At 45.5% G+C, this 15,270-nt stretch overlaps 1 protein-coding gene across 2 annotated transcripts in view; it reads right to left on the bottom strand.

Annotated features, from left to right (window-relative positions):
- Window positions 1–14,028, bottom strand: part of adcy1a (adenylate cyclase 1a) — a gene marked incomplete at its 5' end in the record, with an annotated part of 28,126 nt that extends 14,098 nt beyond the window's left edge. For both annotated transcript variants that reach the window (XM_079740593.1, XM_079740592.1), the window contains 5 exons: window positions 437–564; window positions 6,551–6,662; window positions 9,243–9,361; window positions 12,430–12,579; window positions 13,414–14,028. In XM_079740593.1, coding sequence (XP_079596719.1) covers window positions 437–564; window positions 6,551–6,662; window positions 9,243–9,361; window positions 12,430–12,579; window positions 13,414–14,028 — 1,124 coding nt within the window. The remainder of the gene's footprint in view (window positions 1–436; window positions 565–6,550; window positions 6,663–9,242; window positions 9,362–12,429; window positions 12,580–13,413) is intronic.
- Between the last annotated feature and the right edge of the window lie 1,242 nt (window positions 14,029–15,270).

Consider the following 15,270-nt stretch of genomic DNA (forward strand, 5'->3'; position numbering starts at 1 on the left):
AGAGGACAAGAGGCAGGAGGGTAAATGAAACCACACACACAGACACGCTCGCATGCATACACACACATGCACATGCAGACACACTCACACACATACAGACACCCACACACACATGTGTGTACACACCCACACCCACATTGGATGATGAAGGTGTATGGCAGCAGCTGTCCTGACAGATAAAGTACTCCTACTTTCACATCCATCAACTCAAACAGAACTGTAGCACAACAAGATGACAGGGCAACACGTGTCTGTGTGTATTTGATCAACATTTGATCAAATTGCCCTGGAAACAATGCAAAATGCCCCCCGCAGCGTATTACACAGGTGGCAAAAAAGGGCACATCCCGAAGACAGAAGGCAGGGAAGGGAAGTGAGTTATTTGTGTGGGCTCATCTGTTCTTACAGTGTTTCCAGAGCATGTATCTTGACTTACGCTATGGTATCGATCATATCCAGGCCCATCTCTACGCAGCAGTGGGCGTGGTCTGCTTTTGGCTGGGTCAGACCCGACACACAGTAGTAACAGTCCCCCAGAATTTTGATCCGCCTGCAGTGGTTCTCCTGGCAGTCAGGGACAGAGAGAGACAGAGAGAGAGAGAGAGAGAGAGAGAGAGAGAGAGAGAGAGAGAGAGAGAGAGAGAGAGAGAGAGACAGAGAGAGAGAGAGAGAAAGAAAGAAAAAGTTTGGCATTTTGAAAAAACAACTTTATTTTTATTACACTCATGTTAGTGACAACTTACACTTCTTTATATTCATAAGCTACTTAGCCTATTTCAGTTGACAAAATGATTCCTCTGTATAATGCATCACATAGTCCCATTTTTTTGTTAACATTTTCTTAACATAATATGTATGTTCAAATTGTAAGCGTATTCCCATTAGGATTTTACTAAAAAGTCAAGTTTAACTTCCTTCCATTTTCTTTCTACTGAACTAAATAGTAAATTTGTTTAGTCAAGGTAATCAACAGGTTATTAATTAAACAACGTTTTTTTTGATGAAACCAATGATGAATTTCATATCTGTAAGCGAGAAAGAGGGAGAAAAAGGTCAGAGAGTGCAAGAGCGATAGCAAGAGAGAGAGAGAAAGGGAAAGTGAGAGATGTTTAAATTGAAGAGATTGTAGATTCAAGAAGGTATGCTTTCACTTGAATTGTTCATGTTTAACCAGCTATGCTGGACTTCCACATTTCAATTAGACCTGGCATCAAACATATACACCAACTTTCACACCAAGTCCCAGTACAACATGTGCAGTAGATGGATGGAATTTATGCCTTGGTTTGTCAGGTGTGTATGTGTATGTGTTCTTCTTCGCCTGTGTGTGTACGTGCGATCATGCGTGTGTGCGTGTGTTGGTGTGTGTGTGTTTGTGTGTGGGCTTGTGTGCCTGTGTGTGTGTGTGTGTGTGTGTGTGTGTGTGTGTGTGTGTGTTTGTAGTTGATGCCAACTCTAATTGCTCCGACATGCTCTTGAAGTAGAATCCCTCCCACACATTCCCAGAGAGATCAGCCATTTGTCACAGTCCACATTTATCACTGACTATACATTTGCAGACACACATACACATAAACATGTTCAAACACACATACACACACTACAGCAAATGTGGAATATGCTTCCATTCCAACCGCACATAGGCTTTCCATTTGGCAGCAAAGAGCTATGCTACACATACAAAACTTAGCTTCGAGCCACAAACGCACACGAACACACACAAACACACAAACAAACATGCATGAACAAAAAAAAGAACACCTGTGACTAATCACACAAACAGCCACACACAGACATAATAGGGATGCATTGCAGTGGCAGGATGAGAAAGCTACAGGAGTGAGGAGAAGACAGTTGGGATGGGGAGAGGAGAGACAAGACAGGAGGAGAGAGGGAAGAGAGGAGAGGAAAGACAGGATAGAGAGGAGGAGAGAGATGAGAGAGCAAAAAACGGAGGAGAGAGGAAGAGAAGAGAAGCGAGAGAAGAGAGAATGAGAGAATGGATTTGGAGAGATGAGCAGGGTGAGGAGAGATCAGGGAGAGGAAAAATAAGAGAGGAGAGAGAAGAGAAGAAAGCGGAGAGGAGTAGAAAAACAGAGATCTGAAGAGCAGCAGTGGAAGGAAAAGAGGAAAGGAGAGGAGAGAGAGGAGGACAGGAGGTGAAAAGGGAGAAGACGAGAGATGGCTAGGAAAGGAGAGGATAAGAAGTGAGGAGAGGTGCTTGGTGCTTTTGGATTTCTTGAAGAATCTGAGAGGATATGAGAATTCAGAACGTGGCTGAATTTCCCGAGTTCCACACTGAGTTGAGAGGATGATGCATGTGTGTGTGTGTGTGTGTGTGTGTGTGTGTGTGTGTGTGTATGTGTGTTGGGGGGGGGGGGGGTATAGACTGCAGTCAGATGGGCTGAGCAGCTGTGACAGACCTGGTTAGAGAGTGAGTTTCCCCTCGCCAATATGACAGGGCACAAATCTCAATCAGGCGACAGTTGCAGACAGGTACATGCATAGACACAGGAAATCACTCTTTTACAGACATACAGAGTATCTCCATACACACGCATGTCTGGAAACATTTCCATGTAATGGTTCTCTGAGTAACATCCCATTATATCATGCTTTCTCTCTCTCGCTCTCTCTCTCTCTCTCTTTCTCTCTCTCGTACGCATGAGTGGGTGAATGTGAGTGAGAGCGGCCGAGCGTTTGGCGTGGTGAGTGAGTGATTTTTCTAACTTTATTATTGTCTATTTGTTTGTTTTTGTATGTTCGTTTTGTTTATTAATAACCTCTCTAGTTTGGTCTATTCATTTGTGTTTGTCAACTTTGTTTGGATTGTTTGTGTAACTTCGTTAACATTAACGTCGTTACCGGCCTGGCAGGGCATAATGCCCACAGGTACGAGTTCGGAGACGAGTGGGGAGAAGCTTTCACGGCAGCATGGCGTAAAGTTCTCCCCCGCTGCTCAGCTGTCCGTGGAGGAGTGTTGCTTGGCGATTGGGGAGAAAGTGGGGTGTAACTCTGTTAAGTTTGCCTCGCGGATGAATAGTGCGGTGGTCATTTTTCTAGATAGTGTGGATAAGGGTAATAGTGTCGTGGAGAGTGGAGTAGTAATTTGTGATTTATTTTCTCAAGTTCTGCCGCTTGCAAGCCCAGCAAGAAGGGTGATCATTTCGAACGATCCTCCATACGTGAGATGCTTGAGATGAACTCAAGGGGGATAAACATGATGATCATGTGATTTGTGTATATGTGTGTATGTATATAGGCATGTGTGAATGCGATTGTGTGTGTTGAGTATGTTTCTATGTGTGTTTATTACTGTGATTGTCTGAGTGTCTAAACATATCTTTGTGTAATGGCATTCCATTTAAAAAAGATGATATGCTTTAAACACAGAGCAATTTTCACAACTTTCTCATTCTCTGGGGGACTGGCACATAGAGTGACACTTATAGTGGGCGCTGATGATCGATAAGGGCTGTTATATTGATGGTGTTTAGGCTGGTGCGGACACCACTTATTCAGTGGCACAATTAGTTTAAAGATAGTCTTCCTCTGCGTTTTACCAGAAAAACCAAGCATTCATACTTCACTGTTGAACAAAAGGCATCTGAGTGGGCCTTGCCAGAACAATAACCCAAAAGGAACTGACAACTTAGCTCATCAAAACAAAGAATGACCAATATAACATACAGACATATCAGACATACGGGGCCCTATTTTAGCGGTCTGAAACGTAAGTGAGAAGCACAAAACGGAAGTAGCTTTGTGGGCGGGTCTCTGCCGCTGTTGCTATTATACCGGCGGATAAATGACTCTTGCGCCCGACGCAAATCTAAAACATGCAATAATCCAATGAGAGTGCCATCTCCCATCCCCTTTAAGAGCCATGAGCGCATTTGAACCTGACGAGTTGATATTTTGACAGCGCGTCTGCAGTCTCCGATGAGACAGATGCATGACCACATGAATTTCAAACTTGAAATGGCTCAGTTTATGGCCAAATAATATGGCCTAAATCAATAGCGTTTCGGCAAAGATAACTTAGCACACATATGCGATCCTGGGACCGCAACTGAGGGGTCTATTTAACGATATGCAGCAATACATTAACACACATCGTTTCTTACCAGTATTGTATACATTATCGTTATCGACTTGTGTTCCTTAAATTCATGTGTCCCCCGTTAATGTACATTGCCATGGAGTGTATTATGCGTTACGTGTTTAGTTTGTGTGTGTTTAAACAGATGGATGCACACACACACGCCTTTAGGGTTAATTTGTTAATTGTTACTAAAATATCTATTTGGCACAAGTTAATAGTTTTTTCATCTTTAATTAAATATTAGTTGTTTGCATAACCCTAACCGAACCCTAACACACGACCCTAACCCTAACACACGGCCCTAACCCCAACACATGGCCCTAACCATAACCCTAACCATAACACACGGCCCTAACCCTAACACACGACCCTAACCCTAACCATAACCATAACACACGGCCCTAACCCCAACACATGGCCCTAACCATAACCCTAACCATAACACACGGCCCTAACCCTAACACACGACCCTAACCCTAACACATGGCCCTAACCCCAACACATGGCCCTAACCATAACCCTAACCATAACACACAGCCCTATCCCTAACACACGGCCCTAACCTTAACCCTAACCATAACACACGGCCCTAACTCTAACACATGGCCCTAACCATAACCCTAACCATAACACACGGCCCTAACCCTAACACACGACCCTAACCCCAACACATGGCCCTAACCATAACCCTAACCATAACACACGGCCCTAACCCTAACACACGACCCTAACCCCAACACATGGCCCTAACCATAACCCTAACCATATCACACGGCCCTAACCCTAACACACGGCCCTAACCCTAACCCTAACCATAACACACGACCCTAACCCTAACACATGGCCCTAACCCCAACACATGGCCCTAACCATAACCCTAACCATAACACACGGCCCTAACCCTAACACACGGCCCTAACCCTAACCCTAACCATAACACACGGCCCTAACCCTAACACATGGCCCTAACCCTAACACATGGCCCTAACCATAACCCTAACCATAACACACGGCCCTAACCCCAACACATGGCCCTAACCATAACACACGGCCCTAACCCTAACACACGGCCCTAACCATAACCCTAACCATAACACACGGCCCTAACCCCAACACATGGCCCTAACCATAACCCTAACCATAACACACGGCCCTAACCCTAACACATGGCCCTAACCATAACCCTAACCATAACACACGGCCCTAACCCTAACACATGGCCCTAACCATAACCCTAACCATAACACACGGCCCTAACCCCAACACATGGCCCTAACCATAACCCTAACCATAACACACGGCCCTAACCCTAACACACGACCCTAACCCTAACACATGGCCCTAACCCCAACACATGGCCCTAACCATAACACACGGCCCTAACCCTAACCCTAACACACGACCCTAACCCTAACCCTAACCATAACACACGGCTCTAACCCTAACCCTAACCAGTGACACTTAGTGGTCAGTGAAAAAAAATTATTAACTCCTGCCAAATAGCAATTAACAAATATTAACAAAGGGTTAGATAATGACTAGTTTGCTATTTATTATGGCCCCTTATTTTAAAGTGTTACCTGCTGGGCCTAACATTGATCCAGCTATAAATCAAGGCAGGTGGAGATGGGGATAGAAGGGGAAGAAGGGTGTGCTACACGTATCATTTGTAACAGATATGACGATTTTTAAGATAAGGTTTACGGCTTAAGAGTTACTCCTGTGTGTGTGTGTGTGTGTGTGTGTGTGTGTGTGTGTGTGTGTGTGTGTGGGTGAGCATGTGCGTGCGTGCGTGCGTGTGTGTACTTGCTTACGTGACTGTATGCAAGAATGTTTGTGTGTGTGTGTGTGTTTGCGTGTATATGGGTGTGGGTGAGGTTGTGTGTGCATGTGTGTGTACTCGTTTAGGTGCCTGTGTGCAAGAATGTTTGCATGTGTATATGAGCAAGAGAATGACCGACCAATAGACATAGCCCATCAATAGACAGAGTAGACTGCATTAAATGCTCATTGCTGACTAAGGACTAAGGACCAGAATAATGCTTATGTTGCATGCCTAAAGGGCTGTCTTGCAAATGGAGGAAGAGAGATTAACACAAGACTACACTTACCATAGCAATACCGACATTTTACTACCAAAAATCAATGGATCTATACACAAACAACATCTGAAACATTTGAAAGCTACATGCTCAAGACTCAAAGGACGGGAGTTTTATAACGATAACAGCTCAAATTTGAGAGATTACTTTTATACTAGGTACTGATATGAAAACCTGGAGAATCTCCAACAGCACTTTATTAGTCATTTCCCAAGTCAATCTAGTGTGCACAATACACACAAACACAGACAAACAAACACAAACACACACACACACACACACACACACACACACACAAACACATACAGAAGCATTTGTTCATGTACAGGGAGGCTGTACTTACTGTTGCCAGCTCATCAAATTTCCCAAATAGTTCGTTGAGTAATTTCACCAGTTCCTGGGCAGTGCATTGAGAAGCCAGGCTGGTAAAACCAACAATGTCAGCAAACAGAATGCTGTCAGGAGAAAGACAGAATGGAGAGGCAGGGATAGGAGACAAGGGGGGGAGAAATGGAGAGAGAGAGAGGGAGGGAGAGACAGAGACAGAGATAAAGGCCGTCACAGATAGGATGACAGAGGGAGGGAGGAGGGACACAAAAAGAGAAAGAAAGTCACAGGATGTTGCAGTGGGTTTGCTCTGACAGGAAAAATAAATGTATTTCCTGAATTAAACACTTACATCCCACACTACAATTAAGTGGACTGAGTGGCTGGTTTATTGGGCTCTACCTTTGTACATAGGGCTGACTTAATTGACGTCAAACATACACAGCCATTGTTGACCGTGACTCCACCCTTGGAAAAAGATCTTCAAAAACAAAATTGTGAAAATGACCAATGAGGAAATTCACAGCGACACAAAACACTTCCAGTTCCCACCCATTTAAACAACAAACGAAAGAAAACGGCCCCTTCAGGCCGTAATCAGACTCAAAGTAATTGTGCCTCTTTGGCTACTCTCTCAATAAATGTAAGTGCTAAATTATCAGCTGCTTACTCAGGGAGAGTGTTAGCAGCCACTTAGCTCACCGAGTGCTCACACGCCAGCCGTTACTGCTCTCATTGACTATCAATGAATTTCCACCCGAGTTATTTTTTTTGCGTTAATATTTGAATGGACGACGTTCTGGCGTACGAAGCTCTGGAGGATGAGCGTGCGGATCTCCTGCATCGAGACCGCAAGCATTTCCTTTCTGCTCGCCACCATGTTCCATAGCAGCCTAAGAAGCTGATGTTTGCACTTGAGCCACGATCACGACTAGCAAGAGAGAGAGAGCAAGAGAGAGAGGGAGACAGCAGGAGAGAGAGAGCTAGAGAGAGAGAGAGAGAGAGAGAGAGAGAGAGAGAGAGAGAGAGAGTGAGAGTGAGAGTGAGAGTGAGAGAGAAAGAGAGCTCTTTTGCTTATTTCATCTTGGGTTTGGTGCTGGATGTGTGTGTGTGTGTGTGTGTGTGTGTGTGTGTGTGTGTGTGTGTGTGTGTGTGTGTGTGTGTGTGTGTGTGTGTGTGTGTGTGTTTGTGTGTGTGTGTGTGTGTGTTTATGTGTGTGTCATTTGTGTGTGTGTGCGTGTGTGCGTGCGTGCGTGCGTGCTTGTGTGTGTGTGAGACTGGTGTGTGTGTGTGTGTGTGTAATGTCAACAGACAGAGGCTGGCTCACAGGCAGCATGGTGTCAGTCATTAGAAGGGTGCAAAGCAAAGCAGGACAAGTAATCATGAATGGTTGGTTGTATGTGGGTGATTTGAATTGCTCTCTCTCTGTCTCACTCTATCTGTTGCTCTCTCTCTTTCCCATTGAGAGATCAACAGAGAGAGACAGAGAGAGAGAGAGAGCAATTGACTTGGCCCTCGACTCCCACACTCGGCTATGATATGGCTCTCCGCCAGCTCTTCACCGGCTCTCTACTTGCTCTCTACTGGCTCTGTTCTGGCGCTCTACTGGCTGTCTACCAGCTCTCTACCGGCTCTGTAACCCCTGTCTACCATCTTTCTACTTGCTGTCAACTTTGCTCTCTACCGGCTCTCCAATAGCTTTGCAAGTGCTCTCTTCTACTAGCTCGACTAGCTTTCTACATGCTCTCCAACGCCTCTAAACAGGCTTTCTACAGGCTCCATACTGGCTCTCTACCAGATCTCTACATGCTCTCTACCAGCTCTCTACTGGCTCTCTACTTGCTCTCAACCAGCTCTATACTGGCTCTGTACGGCTCTTCACTGGTTCAACTGGCTCTCTTCAAATTGTCATTCCAGCGTGATAGTCCTGTCAGCCCACAGTAAGCCCACAGTAGGCCCACAGTAGGTCTACAGTAGTCCCACAGATGGACCACAGCAGGCCCACAGTAGGCCTGGGCCACACTGCAACACTCCAGACCGACAGAATGCCGCTGGACATATTGGAGTTCAATCATTTCAGGCTACTTAGTGATAAGCCGTAGCAATTTGCAAAGGACTATTCCATCCATTAATGATGAGATTTATTACAAAATCCTGTTATGTTGTGAAATGATTGCCATGTTCATTGCTTTTATCCCAACTGTATCATGAGCTTATTAAACTGTTTTGTCTTCACTATTCTGATTTATTCTTTCTTCGTATGTTCAGGACCTCCATATTTGCAGGCTCTTTTCATAGCTTCAAAATAATCACTGTGCCCATAGACCTCCAATAGACGAGTGGGAATTTGCATTGAAAGGTACATCTATGTACTGGTAGGCGGGCAGACTCGATGAAGGCTGCCTAAGAACTTTTGACAATGCAGGGTCGACAGAATCATACAAAAAAAGAAAAATCTTCTTTAGAAGCTGTATTGGTCATTCAAATCTCGTGCCCGACAACGGCCCACAACCAGAATAATGCCCATGGTGGCGGGCCAGACCAGCACCCCTGTTCTGTTAACCACTCTGTGTGTTTTGGGCTAATCATAGCAGCTCTCCCTCAGTCCCTGACACTGGGGTCACAGTAGGGGGTACCATGGAAGCAAACAGTTACCCCCCCCCACCACCTACCCACACATCCTATGCACACCCTCCTTTCCCCTGTACCTGACGTTGTCATGACGCTGGATGTAGATCTTGTGAAAGATCCTCTCAGGAGGTTTCAGGAAGTCCTCCTTCATCTCCATGGCAACGTTCCTGGGCAGAAGACTCATTAGCAGACGCTCCTGTTGAGAGGGAGGAGTGAAAAAATAAGAGGGCGCGGGGGGGGGGGGGGGGGGGGGGAGGAGGCATTGAGTTAGATCTTTATATTGATTGATCTGATTATAAATAGCATTGCACATTTTTTCATAAATATATAGCTTTAATTCAGCCATCTCAATAAAATCCATGAGACAGGCAGAGACGGCTGGCATTGTACATCTGCGCTTGATAACTCTAGTTGAGTTATGCAGGTTATGTTGAAGCCCTAAATGCACAAACATTTAGTTACCATAATCGTTTAAGTAAAAGACGTGATAATTATCTTCTATCATTGGTTATCAGCCTTCACTTTTTACTTGAGTTGATTTCTAGTATTAATAGTTTATAGCTTATAGAGACATACTTTATACCCCTTCCTGTCAACTTAATACCTCATCCTATCTATCCAGTCAAATTTCTTTCCAATAATCTACAAGAAACCTATGTGGATGCGTCTAAATTTAGACTATTTCCTGTCTCCGTTTCATAGCATACCCTGGGGTCTTCCCAATCCCTTTGTAGATTAAGCCTCTGAAGCTGGCCACAGTTTACCCTAGCCACTGTGTTGACTTGTGTCCTTTTTGGCTGAATATTGCTCATCCTTATGGATCGTCTCTCTCTCTTTCTGTGCGAGTGACTTTATGTCTGGCTAAAATGGAGTCTGGGTCATGTACATATGCAGGAAGGGACCCTCCCCTACCATCCTCTCCTCTCTTGGCCGTGGCCATGTGTCCTAGGCAGCCCCTCCCCCGTGCCTGCGGCCATGGATGATCTTGACGTCTCTGACCGTCATCTACCCCTGCCCCCTGGCACACCTGCCCCAGCAGGTCCTCTTATACCATCCTGGTCACTTTACTAATAATAATACTGCTACTACTGCTACTACTACAACTGCTACTACTGCTTCTACTACTACTATTGATACTACTACTAATACTACTTCTACTAATACTACTACTTCTGAAACTACTTATAATAATAATATGACTGGACTAGTAGAAAGCATCATATTTGTGGCTTTAATTTATTTAAAATAAGCTAATTTCTCCACATCAGAATTAATGTGGGCCAATAACAGCTCAAGTATATTTTTGGCTGCCTAGCCATCTCAAGGGTAAGACAATGAATTATGTTTCGTCATTGTTGGAGTCCAGGATGTTGTTCTGTGGCATTGGAAGAAAGAATCGATTTAAATGGAGACTCTGAATCCCCAATACGACAGTCTTGGTTAATGATTATATATTAATATATTTATGAATTAAAAAAAGGTTTATGCTTTATTGTAAGTGTAATTATTCAAAGTGAATGAATAGAAATATGGGTACTGATATATTAAATTCTAGAAAAATAATATATCTTTTCAATAATATCGAACAGATGTTTAAGATGGAATCCAAACAGATGAGTTTGCAGTCTTATGCTCCTTCAAATTCAGATCACCAACAGCGTCTGCGAAACAAGCCTGTGCAAATAAAGCTGACTTCCAAGCCTCGTCACACAAGCCAGATTCAACAATGGTGAAGGAGCAACGGGACATTTATTTTAATTGCTTCATTAATCCTTCTCCTTACATAATGTTAAGCATTGCCCAGTAATCATTCCCATTTTCCCATTGAATGAGCTGGCAAGGTTTACATAAATGAATTAGGCCATTGTTGTGGCCCATTTTAGGTGAAAGACAGGATGACTGCACGATGAATAGAATAAAACAGACCAAAAACGTAACAATCAGGATTATTGACTTCAAGGTCACAGTTCAAAGTTCAGAGGCTTCCCCGGTCTTCTTTCTTTCAAGAGGAAATTCCAATTATCCAATGTTGTGAGATTGCTATTGACCCGGCCAGTCCATTGACTGCATGGACATAAAAGGGTCATATATAGGAATGTGGCAATCAATAGCATCGGTGGACTCATGTCAATACATTTCCAGAAGAGTAAGAGAAAGAAGGACAGAGATGGAAGGGGAAAAAATGCAGGCAATTCGTCACTCTCTCAATGTGTCAAGTGATAACCGCAGCGCTTTGATAAGTGAAATCCAAATCCCAGAAGGTTGGTCTGAGGGAACAGGGGCAGGTCTGTTGTGCCGGCTAGTGTCTAGATCCCAATCAGGGGTCCGTGCAGCCCACCCCTTCCCGCTCTCCCGGATAAAATGTGACCTTTACGGGAGTACGGAGGCCATAAAAGCAATCTGCTTGTGTAATTACCTGTCAGAAGGCAGCCAATGACGGGCGAGGAAAACACAGCACATCATCATGTAATCTACAAAGCACAGGTGTGTTCACGTGCGTGAGACTCATCCTCCCACTTTCTATCCCTCACCCTTTTCTGTTATCTCTGATCTCATCTGTGTGTGTGTACGTTTATGTGCATGTGTGTGTGCGTGTGTGAATGTGTGTGAATGTGTGTGTGTGTGTGTGTGTGTGTGTGTGTGTGTGTGTGTGTGTGTGCAGTGCCGTGGCTGGGTCGTTGTAAACCTGTGCATGTTGTCCAACATATATTCTTACTTTAGATGAGAACATATACAAGAATATTCCGAATATTTTTTTCCCCTCGCAACCACCAGTGCAGGTGGGTGTGGTTTCACCCCAGGAGTGAGGGGGGGCATGACTTTGTGGTGTGTGTGTGTGTGTGTGTGGGGGGGGGGGGGAAGGTGGAGGTGGCAAAATTTGTTTGGTGCTGGTGCATGTGCTACAATTATGTTCTTTCCCTAAATAGCTGCTGTCATAGTTAGTGTGTGCCTGGGGGAAGGTTGTTAGAGTAAGATGGCACCTGAAACCTTTAAATTCTGCAACCTGCCAGGCATCTTGCGAAGCTTATCTACACACATAAAACACACACAGCCACACACACAAACACACACACACACATGTAAACTAGACACACAAACTATTGTGTCTGTACACATAGCCATTGTTGTGTGTGTGTGCGTGTATATATGTGTGTTTGTGTGTGTGTGTGTGCGTGGGTGTGGGTGTGTGCCTGCGAGCATTCATTCGCGCAGGTGTTTGTGCGGCCCCACGCACACGCGTGCGTGTGTCTCCGCGTGGCTCACCTGTTTCTCGTTCTCGTCCTCCAGCCGCAGCCGCTCCTCTATGCAGTCGCGCGCCTGCAGGAAGACCTTCCGCTGGGTCCGCTCCGTCAGGATCCGCACAAACACCCCTGACAGGTTGACGCTGGTGAACAGCACCACGTTGGCCACCAGCTGAGCACAGGAGCGAGACAAGACTAGACATGTCCGGCAAGCTGCGAGCGGATGTGTAAATGTTGTGCTGAATAGTGGTGGGGGGGAGGGGGTGGTGATTAATCCCTGATTAATCCACCGAATGTCAAACACAGAGGTCGACCACATGAACTGTGGCGTGGGGGGACTCTGGGGAGCAACATTTGTGTTGTAGCCTATGAGTTACAGGGCCGAAAATAGTGTCTGTTGTTTAACCCGTCGACTGTGGTGTGAAAGGTTTCGGTGCCTTTACAAAACATCTGGATGTCCTGTTTAATTCAAAAATCCATATTGCAAATGGGTGTTCTCTTTTGTGCTGCTTTTTTTTTTAGTAAATAAACATTGCTAACTTGCAACTCTCCTTATCAGTTGTGCCGTGAAATAAATATAATTGGACAGATAATAAAATCCTGGACAGATAATAATTCGGAGGTATTTAAGGGGATTACGTTAATGTATATGGTTGTATCCGTTAGTGGGAGAGGGTTTATATAACGAAGCAGATCCAACCAGCTCTGAACTCAACCCTTACCATTGTACTTTCGTTGTTTTGGGGAGTTTTACTGCGCGCCAATATTAGATTCGACAACTGTTTCAGCACCTGGAGGTGGACAGCGCCCCTTCATGCAACTGTCAACAACACCTAACTACAAAGAGGGCTTCAATGAGACTAAAGTAGACTAATAATGGGCTATTATAATAAAATGTGGTGCGCAGTTCAAGAAAAGGGTTGTGTTGCATGTGGGGGGATGGCGCAGGAGGGGGCGGAGGGGGAGATCATGACACAGAAGGATGTCGATGTCGGTGTGCCCTTACCGGTCTCCAAGTCCGTTCCTTCCTCCCCGTGAACGACGTCACCGTAACGATGAAGTGAGACGCGGCCACCATCACCCCAAAAAGCACCGCGAGCAGAGTCCGCACCGGCAGGAGCAGGTATGCCACCAGGGTGACCAGCATCAGCTGCCACACGCCTTGTTCGGGGGCAGCGGCGCTCTCCAACTCGGCAGCGCCGAGCGCCAGGGGGAACGGGCAGCAGAGGAGCGCAAAGGTGAAGCTGAAGAGCAGCGAGAGCTTGGCAATCTGCTGCAGCTGCGTCACCTGCAGGTACTTGACGTTGGTGACGATGAAGAGCGAGAGGAACACCACGCAGTGCACGGGGTGGGAGCCCTTGGAGACGGTGAGTCGTGGACCGGACAGCAGCTCGACCAGCGCCAGGGACGACGCGGCCACAATGAGCACCGCCAGGGCTTTGAGCGTGGCGGTCTGTTCCAGTTTCAGATTATAGTTTTGGAAGAGAGCCTCTAGCTCCCTGCTGTTGAACTCGTCCTCGCAGGCGATGGCGCCCAGGGGTGCACCGGCCGGGCAGTGACCCTTCTTCCGTCGAGTCTTGACTCTTTCGAATGGTATTTCCTCCATGCTCCGGCCATTCATAAAAGCCGAGTATGGCGCACAGCCGGTGAACTTTTGAATACAGCGAACCTAAACAGATCGAATAGCTCATTGACCGCGAGAGCGAGGATGAGAACACGGCTGACCACCGGCACTCCCGACTTGAATATCACCACCGCGCGCGCTATCCACAGGTTGATGAATGTTGTGTCGTCAGAAAAGTAGCCCAACCAATGTGCGCTATGGTATGGACTCTCTCTCTCTCTCTCTCTCTCTCTCTCTCTCTCTCTCTCTCTCTCTCTCTCTCTCTCTCTCTCTCTCTCTCTCTCTCTCTCTCTCTCTTTCTCTCGCATCCCCCTCTTCACCTACATTATATAGGTCTGACTCTACCCCATTTCTTGTCCACCCCCCCCTGCAAGCGAGCTACCTGCTGCGCGGGCTCTGCTTTATCACGGCTCTAACGAATAACACTTTCCCAAATGATGCCAGTCTTTTTAAAGGAGAAGAAGATAATCCTTGCCCGCAATAGTTGCCCTATATATGTTTTTTAATTATTTACAGTTATGATGATAATATATCCACACCCTGCGTTATTAGAAATATGCACATTTCTACTTGAATTTGAATCTTGACTCTGGGAAGAGCAGCAACACAAGAGCCATGGTGAAATCCCATCATCGAGTCTGCAGTCAGAACTGCTGTAGTTCCCGGCTAAAAATAGCCTCGCTGCGCTGGTGGAGGCTCCCCCATATAGCAACAATTTGGCCCCAGCCAAATAAATCCCCCCGCCCCTCCCTCCCTGTATTCCTAATGTCGACAAATGAAACTCAATAAATTACGAAATTATATTGTTACATTTATGTTATGATAAATGGCATGTTGTTGCAGATATTTTCCTTCAAACTACAGATGTTTTGTTTGTATATTTTGAATTAAAAGCTGAGTATATGCAATTTTGAAAAGTGTTGTTGTGTGGAGTCCCTCGGTGCCACATTGAACAGCTTCAATTAAACAAGCCTTAATTATCTGCTCCAAAATAAATCACAAAATATAAATAAATTATATCAATGACCTTGCCGTTGTTACATAAACGGTCAGAAGGAGGTCTGAGGAAGACACTCAAATATGCAGCGGGGTTCAGTGAATTGGAAGTGACTAAACAAGTCAATGTGGGCCATTCATAAGAAAAACAAGGGCCTATACGTGCACCCCATCAATTCTTCCTCACTTGTACCCAGCAACATATAGATCAGCGGGCTGCAAGACAGAACCTGAATTAATAGG

This window comes from Pollachius pollachius (assembly GCF_949987615.1).
Source record: "Pollachius pollachius genome assembly, chromosome: 7".
Taxonomy (NCBI): Eukaryota; Metazoa; Chordata; class Actinopteri; order Gadiformes; family Gadidae; genus Pollachius; species Pollachius pollachius.